The sequence below is a fragment of the Myotis yumanensis genome, unplaced genomic scaffold (assembly GCF_028538775.1).
Source record: "Myotis yumanensis isolate MYYU_CA2020_CCGP unplaced genomic scaffold, mMyoYum1.0.hap1 SCAF_4, whole genome shotgun sequence".
Taxonomy (NCBI): domain Eukaryota; kingdom Metazoa; phylum Chordata; class Mammalia; order Chiroptera; family Vespertilionidae; genus Myotis; species Myotis yumanensis.
Window position 1 is genome coordinate 24,748,105 of NW_027223755.1, and position 25,069 is coordinate 24,773,173.

At 39.3% G+C, this 25,069-nt stretch overlaps 1 protein-coding gene across 1 annotated transcript in view; it reads right to left on the bottom strand.

The window, feature by feature from the left end:
• Positions 1-1,695: 1,695 nt before the first annotated feature.
• The window catches only part of GOLPH3 (golgi phosphoprotein 3), a 38,255-nt gene continuing 14,881 nt past the window's right edge, over positions 1,696-25,069 (bottom strand). The window contains exons 2-4 of the mRNA XM_070411953.1: positions 20,504-20,635; positions 10,635-10,749; positions 1,696-3,562 (exon numbers count right to left, since the gene is read on the bottom strand). Of these exons, the coding sequence (XP_070268054.1) occupies positions 3,138-3,562; positions 10,635-10,749; positions 20,504-20,635 (672 nt within the window). The 3' untranslated portion in view covers positions 1,696-3,137. The remainder of the gene's footprint in view (positions 3,563-10,634; positions 10,750-20,503; positions 20,636-25,069) is intronic.

A 25,069-nucleotide genomic window follows, 5' to 3' on the forward strand; every position in this document is an offset into this window, starting at 1 on the left:
AAAAGAAGCCCCCTCCTAGTGCCCAAATAAGAACGGATAAACTGTAGTGGAATGTTATCACTGTCAATCATTTTAGGACTTAAAGCTCAAACACTTACCAGATAATGTTAAGATTGGGCAAATCATCCTCTCTAGGCCTGTTCTTCAATAAATGAAGATACATAGTTCTTAGAGTTTGGGGAGGTCAAAACGAGATATAAAGTATTTAACTAATAGGCACAAAAACGTACATTTAGTGTTTCCTTTCTCCCTCTGGTTAGAACGTTTTTCCAGATCTGATTATTTTAAGGAATACACCTCAAACAATATATGAAATCAAAAAACCACAGCAGCACTAATCAGTTTGGCTCAGTGGATAGAGCGTCGGCCTGCGGACTGAAGGGTCCCAGGTTCGATTCTGGACAAGGGCATATACCTTGGTTGCGGGCACATCCCCAGTAGGGGGTGTGCAGAAGGCAGTTGATTGATGTTTCTCTCTCATTGATGTTTCTAACTCTCTATCCCTCTCCCTTCCTCTCTGTAAAAAAAAATCAATAAAAAATATTTTTTTAAAAAAACACAGCAACTAATTCTTTGCACAATAGATCTTTCTACAATTTTCTATTAAAATTCACTGCCTGATTCTTGGATCAGAAGGCTTTTTAAAAAGTAGCATAAATACTGCTTCTACCACATAGAGTAATTATTTCCATGGAGCCACACCATTCTTGCTATACAGAGGACTGTGAGCAGCAGCATTTTACAGGAGAAAGAGTTCTAAATATCAGCTTGCCCTCCAGGCAGTACTACATTTTCTCTCTGAATACAGAAGCAGGTGATCAAGTTGGGGCCACACACAGGTAGAGCTGGTGTGCATTCTGCTGTGAGAAAACACTGGCAGAAGTTCAGGCAGGCCTTTCCCTTGCCTGAGATGGTTGCTGCTGAAATGAAAAATATCCATTACTTCTAAAATCTTTTCAAGGGAAAAAATAATAAATCTTCACCTGAAAAGAAACGCCAAGATACTGATAGGAGTTTCCAGTATGCATTTTATGGGAAGAAACTATAAACTGATAGTTTCCACCAGTAGTATAATTTTGGGAGGTAAGGAGTTTATCTTAATGGACAGAAAATCTGTCTTTTCTCATGTCTTAAAACAAGGACTGGAAACTACTGCCCATGGCCAGCTGCCTGTTTCTGTAACTAAGAATTTATTAGAACACAGCCTCACCCATTTATTTGCATTATCTATGGCAACCTTCATTCAGCAGAGTTGGGTAGTTGCAACAGACATCATATGTGGCCTAAAGCCTAAAATATTTACTATCTGACCCTAGGAAAAAAACCTACTGCCCCAGCTGGGTGGTTCAGGTGGTTGGAGTGTTATTCTCTACATCAAAAAGGCTGTAGGTTTGATTCCCAGTCAGGGCACACCTAGGTTGTGGTACAATCCCCAGTTGGGACACATAGGAGGCAGCTAATTGATATTTCTCTCCCCCTTCTCTCTCGTTCTCTCCCCCCCCCCCTCCTATTTCTCCCTTCCTCTCTCTCACTAAAATCAATAAAAACATATCCTCAGGTGAGAATTAGAAAGAAAAAAAAAAGGGCCCTCCAACTACATTAAAATATTACCACACTACACTAAGGCTCAGTAAAACTTCCTTAGAAAGAAAACTAAGGTAAAATACAAAAGTACAAATGACATGCTTGCTCTGATTCAGGCACTTTCAAGATCATAGTTTATTTCTTCAGATAAAAAGATAGTATACATATTAGGGAATCCATCTAGTAGTTTTGCATTGAATGTTAACCAAAAAAACTCTAGACACCTGAAAGCCTCACTATTAACATGAACTATGGTAATAAAAAATTTGACATTTAATTTGTTCAATATATAGTATTTACATTATGAAACCAATAGTGATATTATTGATAAACAGTGATAAAGAAATAGTAAAAAGCAAAGGTTTATATTTTTATAATGTGCTAATTGTCATAATTGTACATAAAAATTAAAACATAGCAGAGCTTTCTGTTATAAAATTCTTAATCATCTGAACTGTAGTCATTACTTGATAACAATTTACATGCAACATCTGCTATAAATGACGTTTGATTTCTTTGTGAGAAATTGTGAGTAGATAAATGACATTTAAGAGCAAACATTAATTTACTTGTGGTCAAAAAAACAAAAAAACTGTACTCAAGATTAGTACTGGTCACAAGCCTCTTCCATATAGAAATGGTAAAAACAGTAAGACAAAAATATTTGCAAAAGGAGATGCACAGCTGAAGAGTGCCAAGAATGGCACAGCTCAAAAAATCTTGGGACCAGACACACATCTTTTCTCTCTCCTTCAATGGTGAAAGGTCTATTTTGCCATCAAATAATAGTACCTGAAGCAAGTGAGGGCACCAGGTGTTACAAGAAATTAAATCTTGCAAAATACTAAGATGGAGGCAGGTGTGGCCAGAAGAAGGGACAATTTATATATAATTCAAACTATATACAGCATAACTGGAATGCAGCCCATCCCAAACTGGCTTTGTGAAACAGTTGGACCGTTATGATTTAATAGTTAAAATTATAACAAGTGGTATAACAGATTTACATGGGACACAAAATCAAAGGGGCATTTTATATTATTTACTGTGTTGTTTCAATTTAAAAATAACTTTGCTAAGTATACATCTCAACTGAGGTCTATGTATAAAACATCCTAATAGATACAGATATTTACCTTTGGTGAGTTAAAGGCCTTTTTGTGATTTCTGTCTGAATTGTAGGCAGAATGGGAGATGCACATGCACATAGGGGAAAACTCAAACTGAGGTAATCCGAAGGTCTGCATGTGAGGAGACTGGAGGTTACTTTGAAAGTCAAAGCATACCAGAAATCCAGAACAGGTAACAGTGAGCATGGCAACAGAAGGAATGGAATGCCAATATGGCAGTAAAACTTTTTAAAACAGAAAGAGGAAGGCCTCTCGTACCAGCAGAATCCTGCATACATATTAAAAAAAAAAAAAGCCACCTACCATTTCATAAAACAAAAGCCAATTATAGTGTGGGAAAGTATAAATTGCAGAAAACCAGAAGTCAATAGAAGAAAAACTACTGGTTACTTGAGAGGGAGGAGGAGGCTTCCCCCTGGGCAGTTACTTGGTGAAGGCCGCCACCACCGCCCACAGAACCTCGTTGGCGTTGGCCTTCACACATTCCACCTCAGGATCCAAGTCGAGGAGCTGCCGCACTCTCTTGGTGGCTAAATCATACTGCTCATCCAGCAGGGGAGCAAAGGCATTCTCCAGAACATCCGAGGCGTGGGCGAGGTAAATGAGGGCCAGCAGGCGCTTGTCCATGCGGTGAGGGTCATTCACCCATTTGTCAAGAACAGCTTCCTGTACTTTCTTGATGAGGCGCTGCTTAATGTTGTTGTTGGTGAGGGGATGTGTGGTCATGTCAAAAAGTAGGAAGTTCTGTTTCTCTGTTGTCAATACGCCCTTTTCTACCAGGTTTTTAGCTAATCGTTCCCGTACATTCCTTAATTGATAATGTAGTTTTAATGGATTCCATGTTTCACCTAAACAAAATATTTCAGAAGTTAGAAATGATAGGTATTGGATTCCAGTCAAGATAGAAGAGAAGGTAAGTGCTGTGCTCACCTCCTCCCACTACTACATCAAAATTGCAACTAAATTATGAAACAAACATCATTGAGAACCACCTAAAGACTAGCTGAACATAAACGCTATACCTGAGGAGATAAAGAAGAAGCTACAAAGGGACTGGTAGGAGGCAGAGACATGAAATAAGCTGGTCCCACACCCATGAGGTGGCAATTAAGAATCAGAGGAATACTCAAGCTGTGGAGGACCCAGTAAGGCAGGGGTCCTCAAACTACGGCCTGCGGGCCACATGCAAATACAAATATTGTATTTGTTCCCGTTTTGTTTTTTTTACTTCAAAATAAGATATGTGCAGTGTGCATAGGAATTTGTTCATAGTTGTTGTTTTTTAAACTATAGTCCGGCCCTCCAACGGTCTGAGGGACAGTGAACTGGCCCCCCATTTAAAAAGTTTGAGGACCCCTGCACTAAAGAGTAAGAGGTCCCAGCCCCACCACGGGCTCCCCAGCCCCAGACACCAGTGCTGGGAAGAGAAGTCCCCATAACATCTGGCTGTGAAAACCAGCAGGGACAGCATCCAAGTGAGAACAAGGGCTGCTGGAGTCCCAGGCACTCCTCTTGAGAGGCCGCACACAGTCGCACTAGCTCACAAACTCACTCACATGGCTCCAGTGTAGGAGCAGCAGCTAGAAAAGCACCAAGGATATATAGGGAGAAACTAAATTGACTAGCTTCAGGGAAAGTGCTGGAAGAGCAGGGGTTGAGACAGCTCTCTCCCAGGGATGAAGTGCTGGCAGATACCATTGGTCCTTTGTTGAGCCCTCCCCCAACCCAGCCAGCCAGTCTAGCATAGATGGGCACCAAATCAGAGCTCTCCATTAACCTGGAAACACCATTGCCCTGCCCTGGTGATTCCCTGAGACCCTACTCTATCCAACAGCTTGCAGGTCCACAAACCCCAAACAAGCAGTGGCTGTCCATGGTGTTTCCTGTACCTCTAGCTAAGCTACCCCAAGTCTGGCACAAGCAGCAATAGGTTTGAACTTGCATTGTAACTACCATCAAGTAGCCCCAGGCCTGGCATACACAGTGACCAGTCTGGCCTTGGAACACAGCCTCAACAAGCAGCCATAAACCCCACACAAGTTGCAGGCTTGGTTTGCAGAATAGCCACTCCCAAGCAGCAACCAACTGCAGATAATTTCATAGCTCCACCAGACAACAGCCCCAAGCTGGGCACAATCAGTGAAACTAGACCATACAAAAATCAACTCAAAGTGGATAAAGGCTTAAATGTCAGACTTGAAATCATAAAACTTACAAAAGAAAATATAGGCAGTAAATTCTGACATCGCTCTCAGTAACATTTATTTGGAAATGTCTTCCCAGGAAACAAAAGAAAAAATAAACAAATGGAACTACATCAAACTAAAAAGTTTTGGCATAGCGAAGGAAATTATCAACAAATCGAAAACAACCTCCTGAATGGAAGAAGATATTCGCCAATGATACATTTGATAAGGGTTAAAACCCAAAATATGTAAGAACCACCCCCCCTAAAAAACAAACAAACAAAAAAACAACAACAACTAAAAAATGGGCAGAGGACTTGAATAAATACTTCTCCAGAGAGGACATACAGATGGCCAACAGACATATGAAAAGATGCTCCACATTACAAATCAGGAAAATGCAAATCAAAACCACAATGAGATATTACCACACACCTGTGAGTATGGTTTCCATCAATAAATCAACAGTGTTGGCAAGGATGCAGAGATAAGGGAACCCCATGCATTGTTGGTGGAATTGTAAATTAGTGCAGCCACTATGGAAAACAGTACAGAGGTTCCTCAAGAAATTAAAAATGGAACTACCATATAACCCAACAATCGCTCTTCTGGGTATGTACCCAAAGAACTCTAAAACACTAATAAAAAGGGATATAAGCACCCTCTATGTTCACTGCAGCATATTTACAATTCAGCCCTGGCCTGTGTTGCTCACCAGTTAGTGTTGGCCTCAGCACCAAAAGATCATGGGTTGGATTTCCCGTCAAGGGCACGTATATAGGTTGCAGGTGCAATCCCAGGCCCAGTCAGGACACATATGGAGGCATTGGATCAATATCTCTCTCTCACATTTGTGTGTGTGTGTGTGTGTGTGTCCCCCTCCCTCCCCTCCACTCTCTAAAAATTAATGGGGAAAAAATTCTCAAGAGGATTAAAAAATAATAAAATGGCTATTATAAATATCTAAATAATTTAAAGGAAATATGAAAAGACCTTTTTTTTAAACGAGTAAATGATCTGAATTGTGATTTTTCATTTTGTGAATAACTTTGTAAAACTAGGAACTTGAAAACAATTATCAAATAATAAAGGGTTGGTACCATGAATTATTAGTAAATTGAAGTTACTGCCTGCATTTAAAGAAAACATTCACTTTCCAATTTAAAAAAACCTAGCAAATTAGCTTCCACAAAAGACAAACAACCACTGCATTCAATTTCCTTGGTAACTTCGAAAAAGAGCTAAAATATATTTAGGGGTCCTCTTAGACTTTAAAACCTAATTGTATAAAAGAAAAATATAATAATAAATGAAATGCTAACTTATAACAAGTTATGGAGCCAGACTGGTGGATATGATTTCAACTTGGTCATCTCCTAGCTATGCCTCAGAGAATATCTTGGCCATTTATTCCCAAACAAAGGCACGGGGTGATATGTGCATAAGATTATTCTGAGAAACCCAAAGTTAAATTTCTCTTTGGCAGACCTAAAAAACAAAACAACCCCCGCCCCCCCCGCCCCCCAATGCTGCTATACAATGACTTTTTTCTTTTTCATGGGAAATAAATGGGATTAGCAGTTTTTGGCTGTCTATTATATTAAAGTTATACTAAGGTTTATCTACAACTTATCTATAATTAAATCTTATCTATTGCAACCAATGGAACAAGTAATGCTTACAAAGTTGCTGTAAGAAATTTCTCACTTCCAAAATATGCTGACACGTTAGTGTTGCTACTAAAAATGAGAAGAGTCTGAACACAGACAGACCCACCGTCAAATAAGGTGCTCCGTTTATGAATGGACTTTCTTATGGGCAATCATTCCTGCCTCAGAGGAAGTAATAAAAAGGCATTTTGCCCTTGCTGGTTTGGCTCGGTGGATAGAGCGTTGGTTTGTGGACTGAAGGGTCCCGGATTCGATTTCGGTAAAGGGCACATGCCTGGGTTGCCGGCTCGATCCCCAGTCGGGGCATGCAGGAGGCAGCCGATCAACGATTCTCTCTCATCACTGACGTTTCTATCTCTCTCTCCCTTCTCCCTTACTCTCTGAAATCAATAAAAATATATTTTTTAAAAAAAGGTATTTAGACATCATCTTCTTTTGTACCAATTCCCTGGAAAAGGGCAAACCTTGTGTATTCACGCCAACAAAATTGTTATTCAGATCTCCTCAGTTATGTGAAAAAAATGAATAAATCTCATAAGCAGAAGGTTGATGAAACAGTGTAACATGCAAGTGGGGGTGTTAAGCACCCCCACAAAATAACTGAATGGTCAAAGTATCTTGGTATTCTGACATTTCTGCTTTTTACTTTAAAAGAACCAAATTAAGTAAGCTAAATACAAAAAATAAAGTCACCCCTGAGATTAGCATAGTTTAACAGTATAAACTGGGGTGGGAGAAGGGTAGTTGTGTAAGTAAAAGGAAGATACAATAAAGATTTAATTTATACTAATTACTAAAGATTTAGCTGCTTCAATTTAAGCAGAATATTAAATAACTTTCAAATATTTGTAATAAATGCCTGATAAAGAAATAGTACTAAAAATTCTAGATTAAAAGATGTTACTATGATCCATATTATTATTCATCAGTCCCTAAAGAATTTATTTACCTTTTTGTAAACAAACTTGTGAGAAGCATATAGAGAGGCAAAGTTCTTCAAAGATTATGTCCTCTGCCCAACAATTACTTCAGTGGAAATGACATACTGACAGCTACCTACATAATTCACTACAAAAAACTTCTCTCTTCCTTGACATCTTATTACAAAACTAAAATCAGCTGTCTAGTGACACCTTGTGACCAAATTTATCAACTACATATCTTAAGATTTCAAAAAGCCAGAAACTTTTACTCTTATTTCATTTTTAAATATGTTTTTATTAATTTCAGAGAGAGGAAGGGAGAGGGAGAGAGGGATAGAAACATCAATGATGAGAGAAAATCACTGATTGGCTGCCTTCTGCACACCCCCAAATGAGGATAAAGCCTGCAACCCAGGCATGTGTGGACACTCAACCACTGAGCAACACTGGCCAGGCCAGAAACTTTTATTCTTAAAAACAGTTTTTAAAACATTTTTTAAGTCTTTGCCTCAAATATATGTATATTTATCAAATTTTAAATTAATGATATATATATAAATAATATTTATAATATATCAGTAGGTTTTAGCGTGCATGATGTAATGTAAGTAATAATAAAATTAACCCCTAAGTATCTCTCTATCCAGGTAAAGAAGAAACCTTTGTCAGGACCTTAGATGCCTCCTGTGTCCTTCTCTGCCTCAGAAGTAATCACCAGACCAACTTGTGTTACTCATTCTCTTTTCCCTACGCCCTATGCAAGTATCAATACATCGTTTTGAAAACCAAGTAGCAAAAAGACAGTGGATAGGGCCACCCATTTTAGTACTCTTGTAATCCCTCTGAAAAGGAATGCTTCCCTCTTTCTGTCTCATTCTGATCCTTCACAGCCTAAACCAAGTTCTATTTCCTCCTCCAACTACTAAAGCTCCAAGGACTTCTCTTTTTTGAGTTCCTTCACTCTCAGAGAACCCTACTGTTAAACTCTGTGAGTCTGTCAGATGTCCCAAAAGGCAAAAGTGGAAGAAGGCTAACCAGAGAGGGTTGGCAATGGGTGGGCCACAGTGCTATACTGTTTTGTCATGTGTTAAGTAAGTGGATTTGTGGGTTCATATTACCTAGTTTTAACCAAACAAATCCTCATCAAATGTGCAAGGTAATTTTAAGATCCCTACAAAAGAAATTATAAATTATCACCAATATCAAAAGCACAAAGAAGGGAAAGAATTCAAGTTTTTCCTCACTGAACGAGGTAAAAAATTTTACCAGATCTACAAGAAGGCAGTCAAAAACAAAATTTCAAATTATCAAAACAACCTGTGAATAAGTTTGTTTAGCTAACCAGTGTTGCTCAGTGGTCAGAGTGTCGGCCCACGCACCTAAATGCCTCAAGTTTGATAAGGGCAAGTACCTGGGTTGTGGGGTTGCTCTTGCTCTCGCTCTCTCTCCCCTCCCGCTCCCTCTTTCCCCTCTGAAAAGCAATGGAAAAAATAACCTCATGTGAGGATTGTTTTTTAATCTGAATGGTTGGAAGTATTACATACATCCCGCCCCCCATAAATCCCCTCCAGCTAGCCCCCACCCCAGGCCTTCACCACCCTTCTACTGTGAGGATTAACAAACAAAAAAAGAATGCACCCTGTCCTAAATATAAAGTGCCCATTGTTGCCCTCTTAGCTAAGAATGTAATATGTGTATTCAATTTTTAAATAAACAAACATGCAAAACTCAAAATTTTTTACTAATAGAATATCCTCATAATAAGGACTATTATTTGAGAAACTGAGAGAAATGACATGTTAATTACTGATCTCTGACAAAGTCCACATGTTGTTTAAAACAGTTACTTTAAGCAGCAATACATTTGAATATGAAATAACAATACATGTACAGTTGAGCCTTGAACAATGCATGGGGTAGGGGTGCTGAACCCTAAGCAGTCTAAAATCCACTTATTACTATTGACCAGACGACTTACTTGTAACACATAAAGTCAATTAACATATATTTGATATGTTATATGTATTATATACTGTATTCTTACAATAAATTATACCAGAAAAAGAAAATATTAAGAAAGTCATAAAAGCCCTAACCGGTTTGGCTCAGTGGATAGAGCGTTGGCCTGCGGACTGAAGGGTCCAGGGTTCGATTCCGGTCAAGGGCATGTACCTTGGTTGTGGGCACATCCCCAGTAGGGGGAGTGCAGGAGGCAGCTATTCGATGTTTCTCTCTCATTGATGTTTCTAACTCTCTATCCCTCTCCCTTCCTCTCTGTAAAAAAACCAATAAAATATATTTTTTTTAAAAAGAAAGTCATAAGAAAAAATACATTTACAGCATTTATTGAAAAAAACCCCACATATAATTGGACCCGTAGGGTTCAAACCCATGTTGTTCAAGGTTAACTGTGTGCAGAAGATATGTTTTATATAAGAGTAGTAGAGAGGAAGAACAAGGTAACTTAGATCCTATACAGAAAGAGCTCTCAATCTAGAAGATTAGACAAAGACACAAATAACTTAATATAACAGTAGTATTAGTGCTGTCAACCAAATATTTCGGGTTCTTCTCCACTACATTCACACTTTCCTATCTCCTTAAACTTAGGGGAGGCCATGTGACTTGCTCTGACCAATGAAATCTGAACCATGTGTCATTTCTGAGCAGAAACTGAAGAGCCTGAGAGATCTGCCATGCTCATCTTCCCTTCCCAACAGTGAGAATGCTCAAGATGGTGACAGTCCCACTGCCTGCCAAAGTGAGAATGAAGTGGCCTGTGACTGACCAACAGATGAGTGAGAAATAAACTATTATTTTGAGCCATTAAGGTTTTGGGGTTGTTACCACAGTTTAACCTAACCTACCCAGAATAAGGTGACATGAGGTAATTCTGATAAAGAATGATGGGAGCTCTAAAGAATAATATTACATTTCATTCAACAGCTGCTCAGTCTTGTTAAAGGGCATGAACTTTTTAAAAACACTATTTTCCCCATTCAGTCACTAACTTATAACTTAGACTAAATAACTAAACAAACTCTTAGTTATTGTGTCTAAGTTCCATTCGAAAGGATTTTAAACTTTCACAAAAAAACTTTTGAACATAATTCAAATTCTAGTTTATACACAGAAACTCACCACTAAGTAATTCGATCCAGTTCTGGACTGTTTCTGCAGGCTGAGTCTCCTTAACATGCTTTAGAGCTTCATCAAGAAGAACATCCCCTGTTGGGGCATCAGACTTACAGATCACCTAAAATGTAAGCAACACGAATAAAAATGACCCACTGATACCTTTTCTCTGACTTGAGCTCTTTGAATGAAAAACTTAAATAATTATGTAAGTAATTCTTTATGGCTAAAGCCCCAAGTGTACTTGCAATAGCAAAATTCAGATTTTAAATTAATTCTGTATTAAGAAAATCCGGTATTTAACCTAACCAGATTAGCTACAATCATGAATGAAAGTAATCTTAATTAGTAAAGCAAAATGCTGGAAGATACTAACTGTAATTCCTTTCATTATTAAACCTTGGGCTATTTGACCCAGAAATTCATTTTTTAAACATTTATTAGTTGCAGAAACAATTATATGTAACAATTCTGTATATGAAAAAGGTGGCATTTTACACCAGTAGAGAACTAAATTTGTCAATGATTATTAAAACAACTGGCTAACAAATTAGCAGTAAAAATTAAGTAAGACATGACTCCTTAGAGCTTATACCACAATAAAGATTTAAATAATGAAATATAATTGTGAAGGTGAGAAAGGTTTTTTCAAAGTTCTTACAACTTGAAGAAAATACCAATAGGCTTAATAACATAACATTTTTAAATACTACAATTTTTTTTCTAAACTATATTGGGATACAGAATCCACCTTAACAGTGGAAAAATCCAGTTGGGGGATGAGACAGAAAATTACTATACTGCTTTAGCCAAGTAGTAGATCTCTACAGCCTTCATTAATGTTCTTGCTGCCTAAGCAACAAATTTCTAGTGTAAATTCTATAATATCAAATGTGAATCTGTTAGCTATTAAAATGTTATGAAATTTAACAGTATTATTTTTTAAATATAACAGTCCTCTCTTAAAATCTGTCCTCAACAATGTGTCCTTTACATTTTTGGTCAAAAAAGGTAACCTTCTTCTGAAAGATTAAAAAATATATACTATATCTATTTGACAGTGTGACCCAATATAAATATAATAAGAACCACAAAGCTATTTTTTTTTTTCATTTTAGTTACATTAAAAAAGGAAAAGATACAGGTAGAATTAATTTTAATATACTTGACTTAACCCACTACAGCCAAAATATTAACATGCAGTAAATATTCTTAAATTGAGATATTTTACATCCTTCTTTTTCCATAGTAAATCTTCAAAAATGCACTGTGTTTTTATTCACAGCATTTCTCAATTTGCACTAGCCACATTTCAAGTGTCTGGCTCACAGACAAATGTGGCTAGTGGCTATCATATTGGACAATGCAGATACAGAACATTTTCATCATCACAGAAAGTTCTTTGGACAGTGCTCTTCAAGACCATGCTTTTAGTGTGTTAGTGTGTTAGTGTGTGTGTGTGTGTGTGTGTGTGTGTGTGGTGGTGGGAGGGGGCTGTTGAGAGAATAAGAAAAAAGAAGAACCTTGGCCGAACCGGTTTGGCTCAGTGGATAGAGCGTCGGCCTGCGGACTCAAGGGTCCCAGGTTCGATTCCGGTCAAGGGCATGTACCTTGGTTGCGGGCACGTCCCCACTGGGGGGCGTGCAGGAGGCAGCTGATCGATCTCTCTCATCGATGTTTCTGGCTCTCTGTCCCTCTCCCTTCTTCTCTGTAAAAAAATTCAATAAAATATATTTAAAAAAAAAAAAAAAAAAAAAAAAAGAAGAACCTTGGGAAAAAGAACTGTATGTCTATATAACTGGGGTCATGCCACATCACTTCTTAAATCCATAAAATCTAAGTTCAATGTCCACTTAATGCCCACGTTCACCCACTTCTGGGTATAAGATCTTTTTTTTTTTTTTTTTTTGGAAATTCTGTCCCCTAAATCTGTCTCAGAGGGATCACTTTTCTCCATCACCTTTGCAATTATTCTAGTCTACCTAATCTAGTTATCTTTCACTTGGATTGTTTCCTAATGAGTTTTAGCCATTTTCAATCCGTTTTCTTCACTGATAAAAGGCAAATCTTATCATGACATTCCATTGTTTCTGCTTAAAACTCTTCAATGACTCTTAGAGGACGTCCTAAACTCCATAATAAAATTCAGCAGTGTATAGCCCACTAGCAAATATCCTGTGCTCACACACATAATTTCTACTTAGTTCTTTTTTTCCCCCTTGGAGGAGGGAGTCTCATTCTTCCTGAACAGTTAACCAAGGATGACAAGACATTTGAAGGAAAGCCTTCAGCAGCAATTAGACAAAAAGAGAGGAAATAAGAACTCTGATGAGTCATAGATAACACAAAGAAAACTTTCAGAAGAGCCATAATATCCTCAGAGATTTTAAAGATATTACATTCATAAAACAAGAATGAGAAGCCATGATTTAAAAAAATGAAAAAAGGGCTCCTAGAAAAGAAAAACATGAGCCAAGGTGATGATTAAAAACAAAAAACCCTCAATAGAGATTTAAAGATAAGAGAGGTCAGAGAACATCAATTATATCTCAATAAAGCTGGGAAATAAACAAAAATCAGAAAGGGAAAAAAAAAAAAGAGTAGCTAAGAGGTCCATATTCAGCTTACAGAGTTAAGAAAACGGAGGGCAAAAGATACAAGAATATAAGAAAACTTTCCAAAACCAAAAGACACACATTTTCACACTGAAGGAGTGCATAATGAACTTTAAAAAACCCACATCAAGGCAAATCATACAATTTCAGAATACCAGGGATAAACAGATAATCCCAAATGCTTCCAGAAAGGAAAAAGCAGATATCATACCAAGAATGAAAATTAGAAGGGCACCAAACTTTAATGGCAACTCTGTATACTAGAGGACAATAGAGAAATATGTTCAAAAATTATATGCATAACCCAAGGACACAGACAATAGTGCGGTAAAGGCCTGGGACGGGGGTGGGGGGTGGGCGGGGGCAGCCGATACAGGCTAGAAGGAGCCAGTGGATTAAAAAGGGAACATCTGTAACACTACAGATAAGTTAAAAAAAAATTCTATGGAAAAATAATTTATACCTAACATCCTATTGCCAGTCAAATAAAACTAAACTGTCAAATAAAACTGAAGTAGCATCTTCAAGTACACAAAGTATCAAAACAGTTTCCTCCCACAAGGATGGAAGAAAATTAATTAGACCCAGAAAACAGAGGGTTGGAAGCAGTAAAAATGTGACAGGAAGTTCCAGCAGAACCAAAGCATTACCAGCTCAGATTGAAGTAAAATGTGAATTTTAAGGAAGTTAATGGAATTATAAATTTAAACATTTGAAAATTAATACTACTAAGTTTTCTCTGATGGAGCATGTAAGAAAAAAGGACAGCTACATAGAAAACGTTAAAAATAGAATTATTAACTTTAGGGGGGAAAAAACAATACAAGAAAGGAAAATATCACAGGATATAACTAACTAAAGAAAACAATATCAACATAGTTGTAATGATATAAAACAGTCATTACTGTTGTCCCAACAATTATGACATACTCTATTAGAAAGGGGGCGGGCATAGAGGTGATATGTGAGAGAGCCAAATATGCATCTATTCGGAGAGTAAACAGCATCTCAATTGATTTACCAAGAAATGGCAGTATAAGTTTAGAAATATGGAGGTAAATGCCAAAATAAATAAGAGAACTGTAGCAAGCTAAATGGTTGGCCCCTAAAAGGTGTTCATGTCCTAACCCCCAAAGCTAATCCCCATTAAATTTTTGTAGATAAAATTAAGTTAATTAGATCTGGAGATGAGACTGTCCTAGATTATCCGGATGGGCCTTAACTGCAATGGCATACAAAGGAGGGACACACAGACAAGGCGATATAAAAAAAGTATGGAGAGATGAGGCCAGAAGCCAAGGAAAGCCTGGAATTACCAGAAGCTAGAAGAGGAAAGGAACAGAATTTCCCTTAGAGCCTTCAATGAGAGCACAGCACATTCTGGCCTCCACAACTGTGAGATAATAACTACCTGTTGTTTTAAGTCACAAAGTGTGTGGAATTTGTTAAGGCAGCTCTAGGAAATTAATATGAAGACAGAAACTGGTTGCCTCCCAGAAGCAGGACTAAGGAGTGAAGAAAGGTAAAGAAGACTGCTTTTTTGTTATAAGCCTTTGGTACAATTTGACTTTATAACTACTATATATATATTACCTTAATAAAATCATTAATTATTTTAAGTGTGTAAATTAAATTACATTGGAGTATTTTTTCAAAAGACGTATCAATTATCTACTTAATTAAGATCTCAAAAGCAAGTAGAATGAAACAATAAGCCCAGGCAGGCAGGGAACATGTGTCTCCTGATCAACATTGTATCTCCAGGATACACATGGTAGACTTAAGCACTAAATAAATATAAGTTGTTGATAACTAACACAAAACTGGTCTTGTTCCCAAACAAAAAAGTAACAATATCAGTACAAAAACCCATATCAATATCTTTTAACCAGGTCTGGGCTCCATACATTAAGGCAAAATTACTTAAAATTACTAGCAACCTCTGTGTATATTTCACCAATAACTATAACAGCAGATTCTTAAAGACCGCCCCCCATAATTCTATGGCTACACAGTAAAATGAAACAAAACTATATTCAGCTTTATGATATATTTATATAAAACAGTAATTTTATTTTTTTAAATATTTTTATTGATTTCAGAGAGGAAGGGAGAAGGAGATATAAACATCGATGACAGAGAATCACCAATTAGCTGCCTCCTGCACACCCCACACTGAGGGTTGAGCCTGCAACCCGGGCATGTGCCCCGACTGGAAATTGAACCATGACCTCCTGGTTCATAGGTTGATGCTCAATCACTGAGCCATGCCAGTCCAGCTAAAACAGTAATTTTAAAACTAATCTTATGCCAGTTCATTTTACTTTTAAATGCCTAGATTAAATTTAATTTTAAAGTCTCATGAGAAAGATTTTTCTGCTATATATACTATGTTTACTTTGTATATAACTTTTAAGAATCATTAATGGCTTTCTTTCCTATACGATTATTTTTTTTTAATTAAATCTTTATTGTTCAGATTATTACATTTGTTCCTCTTTTTTCCCCCCATAAGTCCCCTCCTTCCAGCTCCCACCCCACCCTCCACCCTCACTCCCCACCCACTGTGTTCATCCATAGGTGCATGATTTTTGTCCAGTCACTTCCCGCATCTCCCACACCCCTTTTCCCCCCAAGAATAGTCAGTCTATTCCCTTTCTATGTCCCTGATTCTATTATAATCACCAGTTCATTCTGTACATCAGGTTATTTATTCACTTGATTCTTAGATTCATTTGTTGATAGATGCATGTTTGTTGTTCATAATTTGTATCTTTACCTTTTTCTTCTTCTTCCTCTTCTTAAAGGATACCTTTCAGCATTTCATATAATACTGGTTTGGCGGTGATGAACTCCTTTAGCTTTTCCTTATCTGTGAAGCTCTTTATCTGACCTTCAATTCTGAATGATAGCTTTGCTGGATAAAGTAATCTTGGTTGTAGGTTCTTGGTATTCAGCACTTTGAATATTTCTTGCCATTCCCTTCTGGCCTGCAAAGTTTCTGTTGAGAAATCAGCTGACAGTCGTATGGGTATTCCCTTGTAGGTAATTGAGCCTCTTTCTCTTGCTGCTTTTAAGATTTTCTCTTTGTCTTTTGCTCTTGGCATTTTAATGATGATGTGTCTTGGTGTGGTCCTCTTTGGATTCCTTTTGTTTGGGGTTCTCTGCGCTTCTTGGACCTGTAAGTCCATTTCTTTCTCCAGATGGGGGAAGTTTTCTGCCATTATTTCTTGAAATAGGTTTTCAATATCTTGCTGTCTCTCATCTTCTGGCACTCCAATAATTCTGATATTAGACCGCTTAAAGCTGTCCCAGAGGCTCCTTACACTATCTTCACACTTTCGGATTCTTTTTTCATTTTGCTTTTCCAATTGGGTGTTTTTTGTCGAATCTTTGGTTTGATTATTGTGCTCCTCTGGTCTGCTATTGGGTATAATATTCTTTATTTCAGTCCGTGTACGCTTAAATATTCTTTATTTCAGTCCGTGTACGCTTACTTTCTAATTTCTTTATCGTAGCATCGAGGGTCTCATTAGTTTTCGTGAGGCTCTGCACAAATTTATGGCAAGCCCTCAAAATTGCGATTCTTAGCTCCATATCCTCCATTTCTGTCATGTTTTTTTGTCTCCGCATCTTTTATGCTTTCTTGGTGTACCCCCTTGTGGTCTCTGTGCGCAGTCTTGTTCTAGCCAAGCCTTAATTGTTGTAGTTAACACTAGAGGGGTTTGACCACCAGGCCGACTGGCTATAGGAATCAGCTGTATGGAAAACGTCTGCCTTCTGGGGAGGCGCTAATCCAGCCTTTGCCTGAGGCGATCGGCAAATGGCTGTGCGCAGGCTTTGGGCGGGGCGGGATCAACAGGGCGGGCGGAGGGAGCAGTTATGGCCACGCTCAGTCCCGTTCCCAGAGGCTCTGCTTCTCAGAACCCCGGCAGCCGCTGCAAACTTCGGAGAGAAAGCTGCCCTCAGGTTCCAACTGATGCCGGATAATCCCGCTTCTCCCGTTTGAGTCTGGGTCCCTAGAGACTCGCCCGGATCTGGAGCCCAGAGTCTGAGACTCACTCCCGACAGAAAACGACAACCGCGCCCTCAGCCACCAGCCCGCTTTGCGCGCGCACCTCGGTACCTTTGTATTTTCCACACTGCGCCGCCTCTGAGCCTCGATTTGCTGTTCTCTTTCCTTCTAGTTGTAGAGTCTCTCTTCAGCCAGCCTTCCTGTGGTTCTGGGTGATGTCCGTTCAGTCTTTTAGTTGTATTTTTGAAATGGTTGTTTGCGGCAGCGGTCTCCGGTGTTTACCTACGCCGCCATCTTGGTCTCAAATCCCGGTTGTCTCCTATACGATTATTAATCTCCATCGCATTATCAATAAAAAAATGTTCCATTCTGGGCCTTGCTGGGTGGCTCAGTTGGTTGGAACATCAACCCATAAACCAAAAAGGTTGTGGGTTCAATTCCCAGTCAGGGAACATACTAAGTTGCAGGTTCAGTCCCAGGTCAGGGAGTAACTGATCGATGTTTCTCTCTCACATCAATGTTTTTCTTTCTCTTTCTCTCTCTCCCCCCCCCCCCCTTCCTGTCTCTTTAAAATCAAAAGAGGAAGAAACCAAGATGGCGGCATAGGTAAACACCTGAAATTACTGCCTCGCACAACCACTTCAAAACTACAACTAAAAGACAAAAAGGACATCACCCAGAACCACAGGAAGGCTGGCTGAGTGGAAAGTCTACAACTAGAAGGAAAGAAAGAAGCACACTGAGACTCAGAGGAGGTGCGGAAGTAAAGTGCAGAGTTACGGAGGCGCACACGGAAAGGGCTGGCAACTGAGGATAAGGTTGTCTTTTTCAATCGGGAGGGAGACACAAGCTCCCTACAGCTCTGAACTCCAGTCCCAAACAAAGAAGAGGAATCTGCAGATCTCTCCGCAGCTCCTGCTGGGTAGCCTCAGGCAGAGGATAAATTAGCACCTCCTTAGAGATCCAAGAGCCAGTGTACTCAGTGGTCAGAGTGGGACCATCCAGATTATAACTCCTCAGATCCATAAGGGACACACTCAGGGGGCAGACTCAGTGAGCACCAAAGTCCCACTAAAGCAAGTCTTGCACCATAAGGGTATCTCCAGCACAGAAGTTCCCCCACCGTAGACACAGCTGATTCTCATAGCCAATTGGCCTGGAGGTCAATTCCTCCCAGTGATACAAACAACAATCAAGGCTTAACTACAACAAGACTGTGCACAAAGCCCACAAAGGGGTGCACCAAGAGTGTCCACCTCAGCTAATTGGGGAGGCTGAGCCACTGGGCCCTATAGGACACCTAGCACAGAAAGCCAGTCTATCAACACAGGGAAGCAGCCAAAATGCGAAGACAAAGAAACAGGTAACAAATGACAGAAATGGAGGAAAGCAAACTACTGGATATAGAGTTCAAAACCACGGTTATAAGGTGTTTCAAGAATTTTCTAGCCCTAACCGGTTTGGCTCAGTGGATAGAGTGTCAGGCTGCAGATTCAAGGGTCCCAGGTTTGATTCCGGTCAAGGGCATATACCTTGGTTGTAGGAACATACCCAGTAGAGGGTGTGCAGGAGGCAGCTGATCGATGTCTCTCTCTCATCGATGTTTCCAACTCTCTATTCCTCTCCCTTCCTCTGTGTGAAAAATCAATAAAATATATTTTTTTTTAAAAAAGAATTTTCTAGAAACCACCGATAAATTTAGTGAAAAATCTAGTGAGACCCTAGAGAATATGAAAAAGGACCAACAAGAAATTAAGCATACACTGACTGAAATAAAGAATAATATACAGAGATCCAACAGCAGACTAGAGGATCACAAGAATCAAGTCAAAGATTTGAAATACGAAGAAGCAAAAAACACCCAACCGGAAAAGCAAAAAGCAAAAAGCAAAAAGAATCCAAAAATAAGAAGATAGTGTAAGGAGCCTCTGGGACAACTTCAAGCGTACTAACATCCAAATTATGGGGGTGCCAGAAGAAGAGAGAGAGCAAAATATTGAAAACCTATTTGAAGAAATAATGGCAGAAAACTTCCCCTACCTGGTGAAAGAAATAGACTTACAAGTCTAGAAAGCGCAGAGAACCCCAAACAAAAGGAATCCAAAGAGGACCACACAAAGACATATCATAATTAAAATGCCAAGAGCAAAAGACAAAGAGAGACTCTTAAAAGCAGCAAGAGAAAAATAGGTAGTTACCTACAAGGGAGTACCCATAAGATTGTCAGCTGATTTCTCAACAGAAACTATGCAGGCCAGAAGGGAGTGGCAAGAAATATTCAAAGTGATGAATAGCAAGAACCTACAACCAAGATTACCTTACCCAGCAAAGCTATCATTCAGAATTGAAGGTCAGATAAAGAGCTTCACAGATAAGAAAAAGCTAAAGGAGTTCATCACCACCAAACCGGGATTATATGAAATGCTGAGAGGTATTCTTTAAGAAGAAGAAGAAGAAGAAGAAAAAGGTAAAGATAAAAATTATGAACAAGTACATATCTATCAACAAGTGAATCTAAAAATCAAGTGAATAAAAAATCTGATGAACACAATAAACCTGTGAATATAACAGAATCAGGGGCATAGAAAGGGAGTGGACTGACAATTCTCAGGGGGAAAGGGGTAAGGGGGGGTGCAGGAAGAGAATGGACAAAAATCATACACCTATGGATGAGGACGGGGGGGGGGGGGGGGGGGGGGGTGGTAAGGGCAGAGGGTGGGGTGGGAACCGGGTGGAGGGGAGCTATGGAGGAACAAAAGAGGAACAACTGTAATAATCTGAACAATAAAGATTTAATTTAAAAAAATAAAAATAATAAAATCAATAGAAACATATCCTCAGGTGAGGATAAATAAGAAAGGTTCCATTCTGACCTAAACGTTTTGGATTTCATTAGGACACTCTATTAAAGAAAAAAGTTTTGAAACACCATGGCCCCAAGAAGCACAATGAAAGTTATGTCAAGTCTTTCCAAATTACAGCTTTCAGAAGCAGGAAATAAAGTGTGGAGTCTTTTGAATATGTGAGAAGCAATGACCAGTGATCATAGCAATGAATTACATTACTCGTTACACACAAAGAACCAGGAAACCAAGAATGAAAAAAAGATACAGAATCATAATTTAATAAAGATTTAACTTTAAAATCAACTTCCTCTTTAATTTTTGAAAGCTATTAGAAAAACTCTTCATTTTAGGCAGCACAAACTCTTTAATAAGGATATATTTATTTAGCACTCCTCTTACCTTTCTTGTTAATAGACTTTTACGTCTCATTCCACAAGCCTCTAGTTGTAACCTTCCTCTTAATGCTAATTCAATTAACATACAGCCACGTAATCCAGACGATATACAGTCATTCCAAAATGATGTGTAACCCTATTTAAAAAAAAGGAAACAAAATAGCTAATTTACTTTTAATTCAGAGACAAAAATGGAAATATTTTTAACCATTTGGTGCCTTTTACCTTCCATATCTTGCCATAATAATTTTAAATACAATATTGAAAAAAATGCAATTACTATGCATTACTAATCTAGGATTTTCAGGGGTTTACCATCTTCTCACTACTTATCCTTACCTGCAGATGAATAACTTTAGAAATCAGAGGTTTAAATATATAGTATCTTTCATTCTTCATTAAGTTATGTGTTTATTAAACTCTTCCATATTGCAAGGACCAGGGTTCGACAACACAGTTACCTCAGATTACAATGGTTTATTATCAGTATACATGGGCAAGTTAAGCAGCTCAGGAAAAACCATCTAGCCCAGTGATTCCCAAAGTGGGCGCTACCGCCTCCTGGTGGGCGCTGCAGTGATCCGGGGGGGCGGTGATGGCCACGGGTGCATTTGTTTTAACTTTTCCTGTATTACCTTTCTATTCTGAGTTCAATAAATAGTTTCATAATTTCAAACTTCAATGTTTCTAATTTACACCTTTCTTTACTATATTTTACGAAAAAGGTAGAAACATTAATACATATATCTTTCTGTTTAATTGCTATTAAAATTTTTAAAAAATTAATTTCCAGGGGGCACTGAGTAATATTTTTTCTGGAAAGGGGGCGGTAGGCCAAATAAGTTTGGGAACCACTGATCTAGCCCAATGTGGCCTCAGGAAGAATTAGAATATCATTCATTCAATGCAGTCTACGATGAAAATACAAAGTTAATTTTGGAAGACTATATTAGAAAATCTATGTATGAGCTCATGCCTTAAATTCTGAATGAGAAATAGTAAAACGATCAGATGGGCCTCCAAAGAGAAATTTAAGAGCCTATATCCAAAGTGAAAGAACAGCCAGACAATGAGATTGATAGAGACACCTAGGTTACTCAAGTCTATCAGGAATCAACCAGATGAAGTCGGGGCACTCTTTGAAAGTGAATAACTGGGAGTTGTCTAAATTATGACGCCATGAATTTTGCCAGCAAGGTTGCCAGCTATCAACTTAAAGCACCCAACTCTGAAGAGGAAGCAGAAGCTACAACTGGTTCTAGTTAAAGTCAGAACAGGATAGCATAATCTTGTGTTGTAGTAGGACCCCAGAGGACAGCACCACGGGGATCCCTAACTAAGCTTGTACCCACAGCTCAGGAATTTGTGTGAGTAATAAAAAAGCTGTGTGATTTGCAACTGCATATGTTTCATGTGGTGTGATTCCTCCGGCAGTTAATTGAATTATTTTGCGTACGCTTAAAATTTAAATTAAAGCCTCTGGTCTTTGTTGGTCCTAAGCCTGCCCTCTGGTCCTGCTTTCGTAGTCTCTTCGCTAGTAACTACTTGAACGTCCCACACCTGCACAGTTAAAGTTTATCTCAAGGCTTAGATACACACCCCAGATACTTTCCCAGGATCTCCTTGGGACCATCTTGGTAAAAAGAAGAGCAGGCAAATTCATTCTCTCAAGAATGGAGGGCCTAGGATTAAGAAGGCCTAAACTCTAAGATCCTTGGTTCTGGCACTTTCTCAAAGTCAGTGTCAGGCCACAGTGGTTGTTAATCTGTGTATTTCAGAAGATAACTGACCATCAGGATCCTTGGGCCTTCACTACTGACACAAGGACTTAGCCTAAGGAAGTTACCACCCCTGAGAATGAAGGCTTTGGGAAAATGAGAATTTGGATTAAGGGAGTAACAAGGAAATAAACAAAAATATCAGTTTGAAGAGGGAGATTTGCCTGGCCGGCATGGTTCAGTGGTTGAGCATCAACCTATGAACCAGGAGGTCATGGTTTGATTTTCTGTCAGGGCACATGCCTGGGTTGCGGGCTTGATCCCCAAGTGTGGGGCATGTAGGAAGCAACCAATCAATGATTCTCTCTCATCACTGATGTTTCCATCTCCCTCTCCCTCACCCTTCCTCTCTGAAATCAATAAAAATATATATATTTTTAGAAAAAGAACAAAATTCAAAGCAATCAAAGGGAAAGAGATAATAAGATTACCAAAATAAAAAATAAAAGGACAGAAATTACAGGATTAGAAGGGAATACTATAAACAATTCATGACAATAAATTAGACAATCTAGACAAAATGTTCAAGTTCCTGGAAAAAAAGACATAAATTACCAAAAATGGCTCAACAAGAAATATAAAATCAGACTAAAACTACAACGAGAAATTGGCCGAAACCGGTTTGGCTCAGTGGATGGAGCGTCGGCCTGCGGACTGGGGGGTCCCGGGTTCGATTCCGGTCAAGGGGACGTACCTGGGTTGCGGGCACATCCCCAGTAGGAGATGTGCAGGAGGCAGCTGATCGATGTTTCTCTCTCATCGATGTTTCTAGCTCTCTATCTCTCTCCCTTCCTCTCTGTAAAAAATCAATAAAATATATTTTTTTAAAAAATTGATTAGGTAATAAAAATCTTCACAGAGTGTCACTGAGATTTAAGAAGAATCTAGCTGGACCAGATGTTGAAAGACCTGAACACTGACACCGCGCCCCCCCCCCCCCCCCACCCCAACAAGAAATACTTAAGGGATTTTAAGGTGGTCATTTAATATCCTCTTTAAGTCTCCATTTTCTCATCTACACAATGACAGAGGTAGACTTCAAGCACTCAGCAAGTATGACTCTAATCAATTAAGAATTCCCTAAGGGGATAAATGTGACTTAGAGCAAAACAATATACATGACCTATTTTAATTTCAAAAAAAAGCATTTGCAAGTCAAATCCTCAAGGGTATTTTAAAAACTCTTTAACAGCATATAAAAAACTGTCTGGTGAATGTTAACATATAAGCACTTATAATGAAGTACCTGAAAACTGGTGTTTGGCACTATTACATGTAATTTTAAAGAGAACAAGAAAAAGTTCAAGTTTTCACTAGACACTGAAATCTTTCTAAATATCAAACTGTTAAGAAAATTTGGAAATATCTTGGCACACTGTTAATAGTTACAGAGTCATGGTAAGTGTGTAATACATTTAGATTTTAAAATCCAAGTTAAAGACTCTCTGGTTGATAGATTCTGGACTACACGGAAACCTAAAAATCACCACTATTTCCTAAAAACCCCACATTCCGGTATGCTGAGATAATTAATGAAGCCTATAAAAGATAGCTTGTCATCAAAAAGAATATGGGTTAAAAAGCCAAAAAATAAAAGATTAAGAAAAAAAAAAAGGAGTTATCCTATCCTTGTATAGAAGCAACTTCTAAAATGGTTCCCAATGATCCCTGCCTCTTGGTATTCATGCCCTCATGCAATCCCCTGCTCTTGAATACACACTAAACCTGGAGACTTGATTCTAAGAAATAAAATATGGCAAATATGATGGTACTAGAGGCCCGGTGCACGAAATTCGTGCACGGAGGGGGGGGGGGCGGGGTCAGCGGGGGTCCCCTCAACCCCACCTGCACCTTCTCCAATCCAGGACCCCTCAGGGATCAGGCCTAAACTGGCAGTCAGACATCCCTCTCACAATCCTGGACCGTTGGCTCCTAATCGCTCACCTGCCTGCCTGCCTGGTTGCCCCTAACTACCCCCCCGCTGCTGGCCAGGTCACCCCCAACTACCCCCCGCGCCCCACCGGCCTGATCACCCCTAACTGCCCCCTCCCTGCCGGCCTGATTGGCCCTAACTGCCTCCCCTGCCAGCTTGGTTGCCCCTAACTACCCCCCGCTGCCAGCCAGGTCACCCCAACCCCCAACTGCCCCTCCCTCCCGCCAGCCTAATCGCCCCTCACTGCCCCCCTGCCAGCCTCATCGCCCCCAACTGCCCCCCTGCCGGCCTGGTCACCCCCAACTGCCCCCTCCTGCCGGCCAGGTCGCCCCTCACGGCCCCCCCATGCAGCCTGCTATTCAGTCGTTTGATCGTCCCTCACTAACCCCCCTGCCGGCCTGGTCGTAGGCAGCTATCTTGTGAAGGTGTGAGGGTTAATTTGCATATTACCTCTTTATTATATAGGATGTCACCTCAGCAATTAGGCTACAAAAAGACTGTGATGTTCACCTTGGGCCTTCTCCCTTGCTCTGCCAGCTACCGTGCTGCAAGTTGTTCTATATAGATACACATCAGGCAAGGAATGGAGGTTCTCAGTCCAACAACCTGCAAGGAACAGAATCCTCCTCCAGTTGAGCCTTCAGATGAAACTGAAGCTCTGGCCAACAACTTAACTGCAATCTCATGAGGCATCTTCACCCAAAAGCACCCGGTTAAGCAATGCCTGATTCCTGATCCACAAAAACTGAGATAGTATATATTTGCTGTTTTAAGCTAAATTTTATTATACAGTTTAAGAAAACTATCATAATGGGTGCCTAGAGCTGGGAGTGATGAGGAAAAAGGAAAGTGAGGGCTA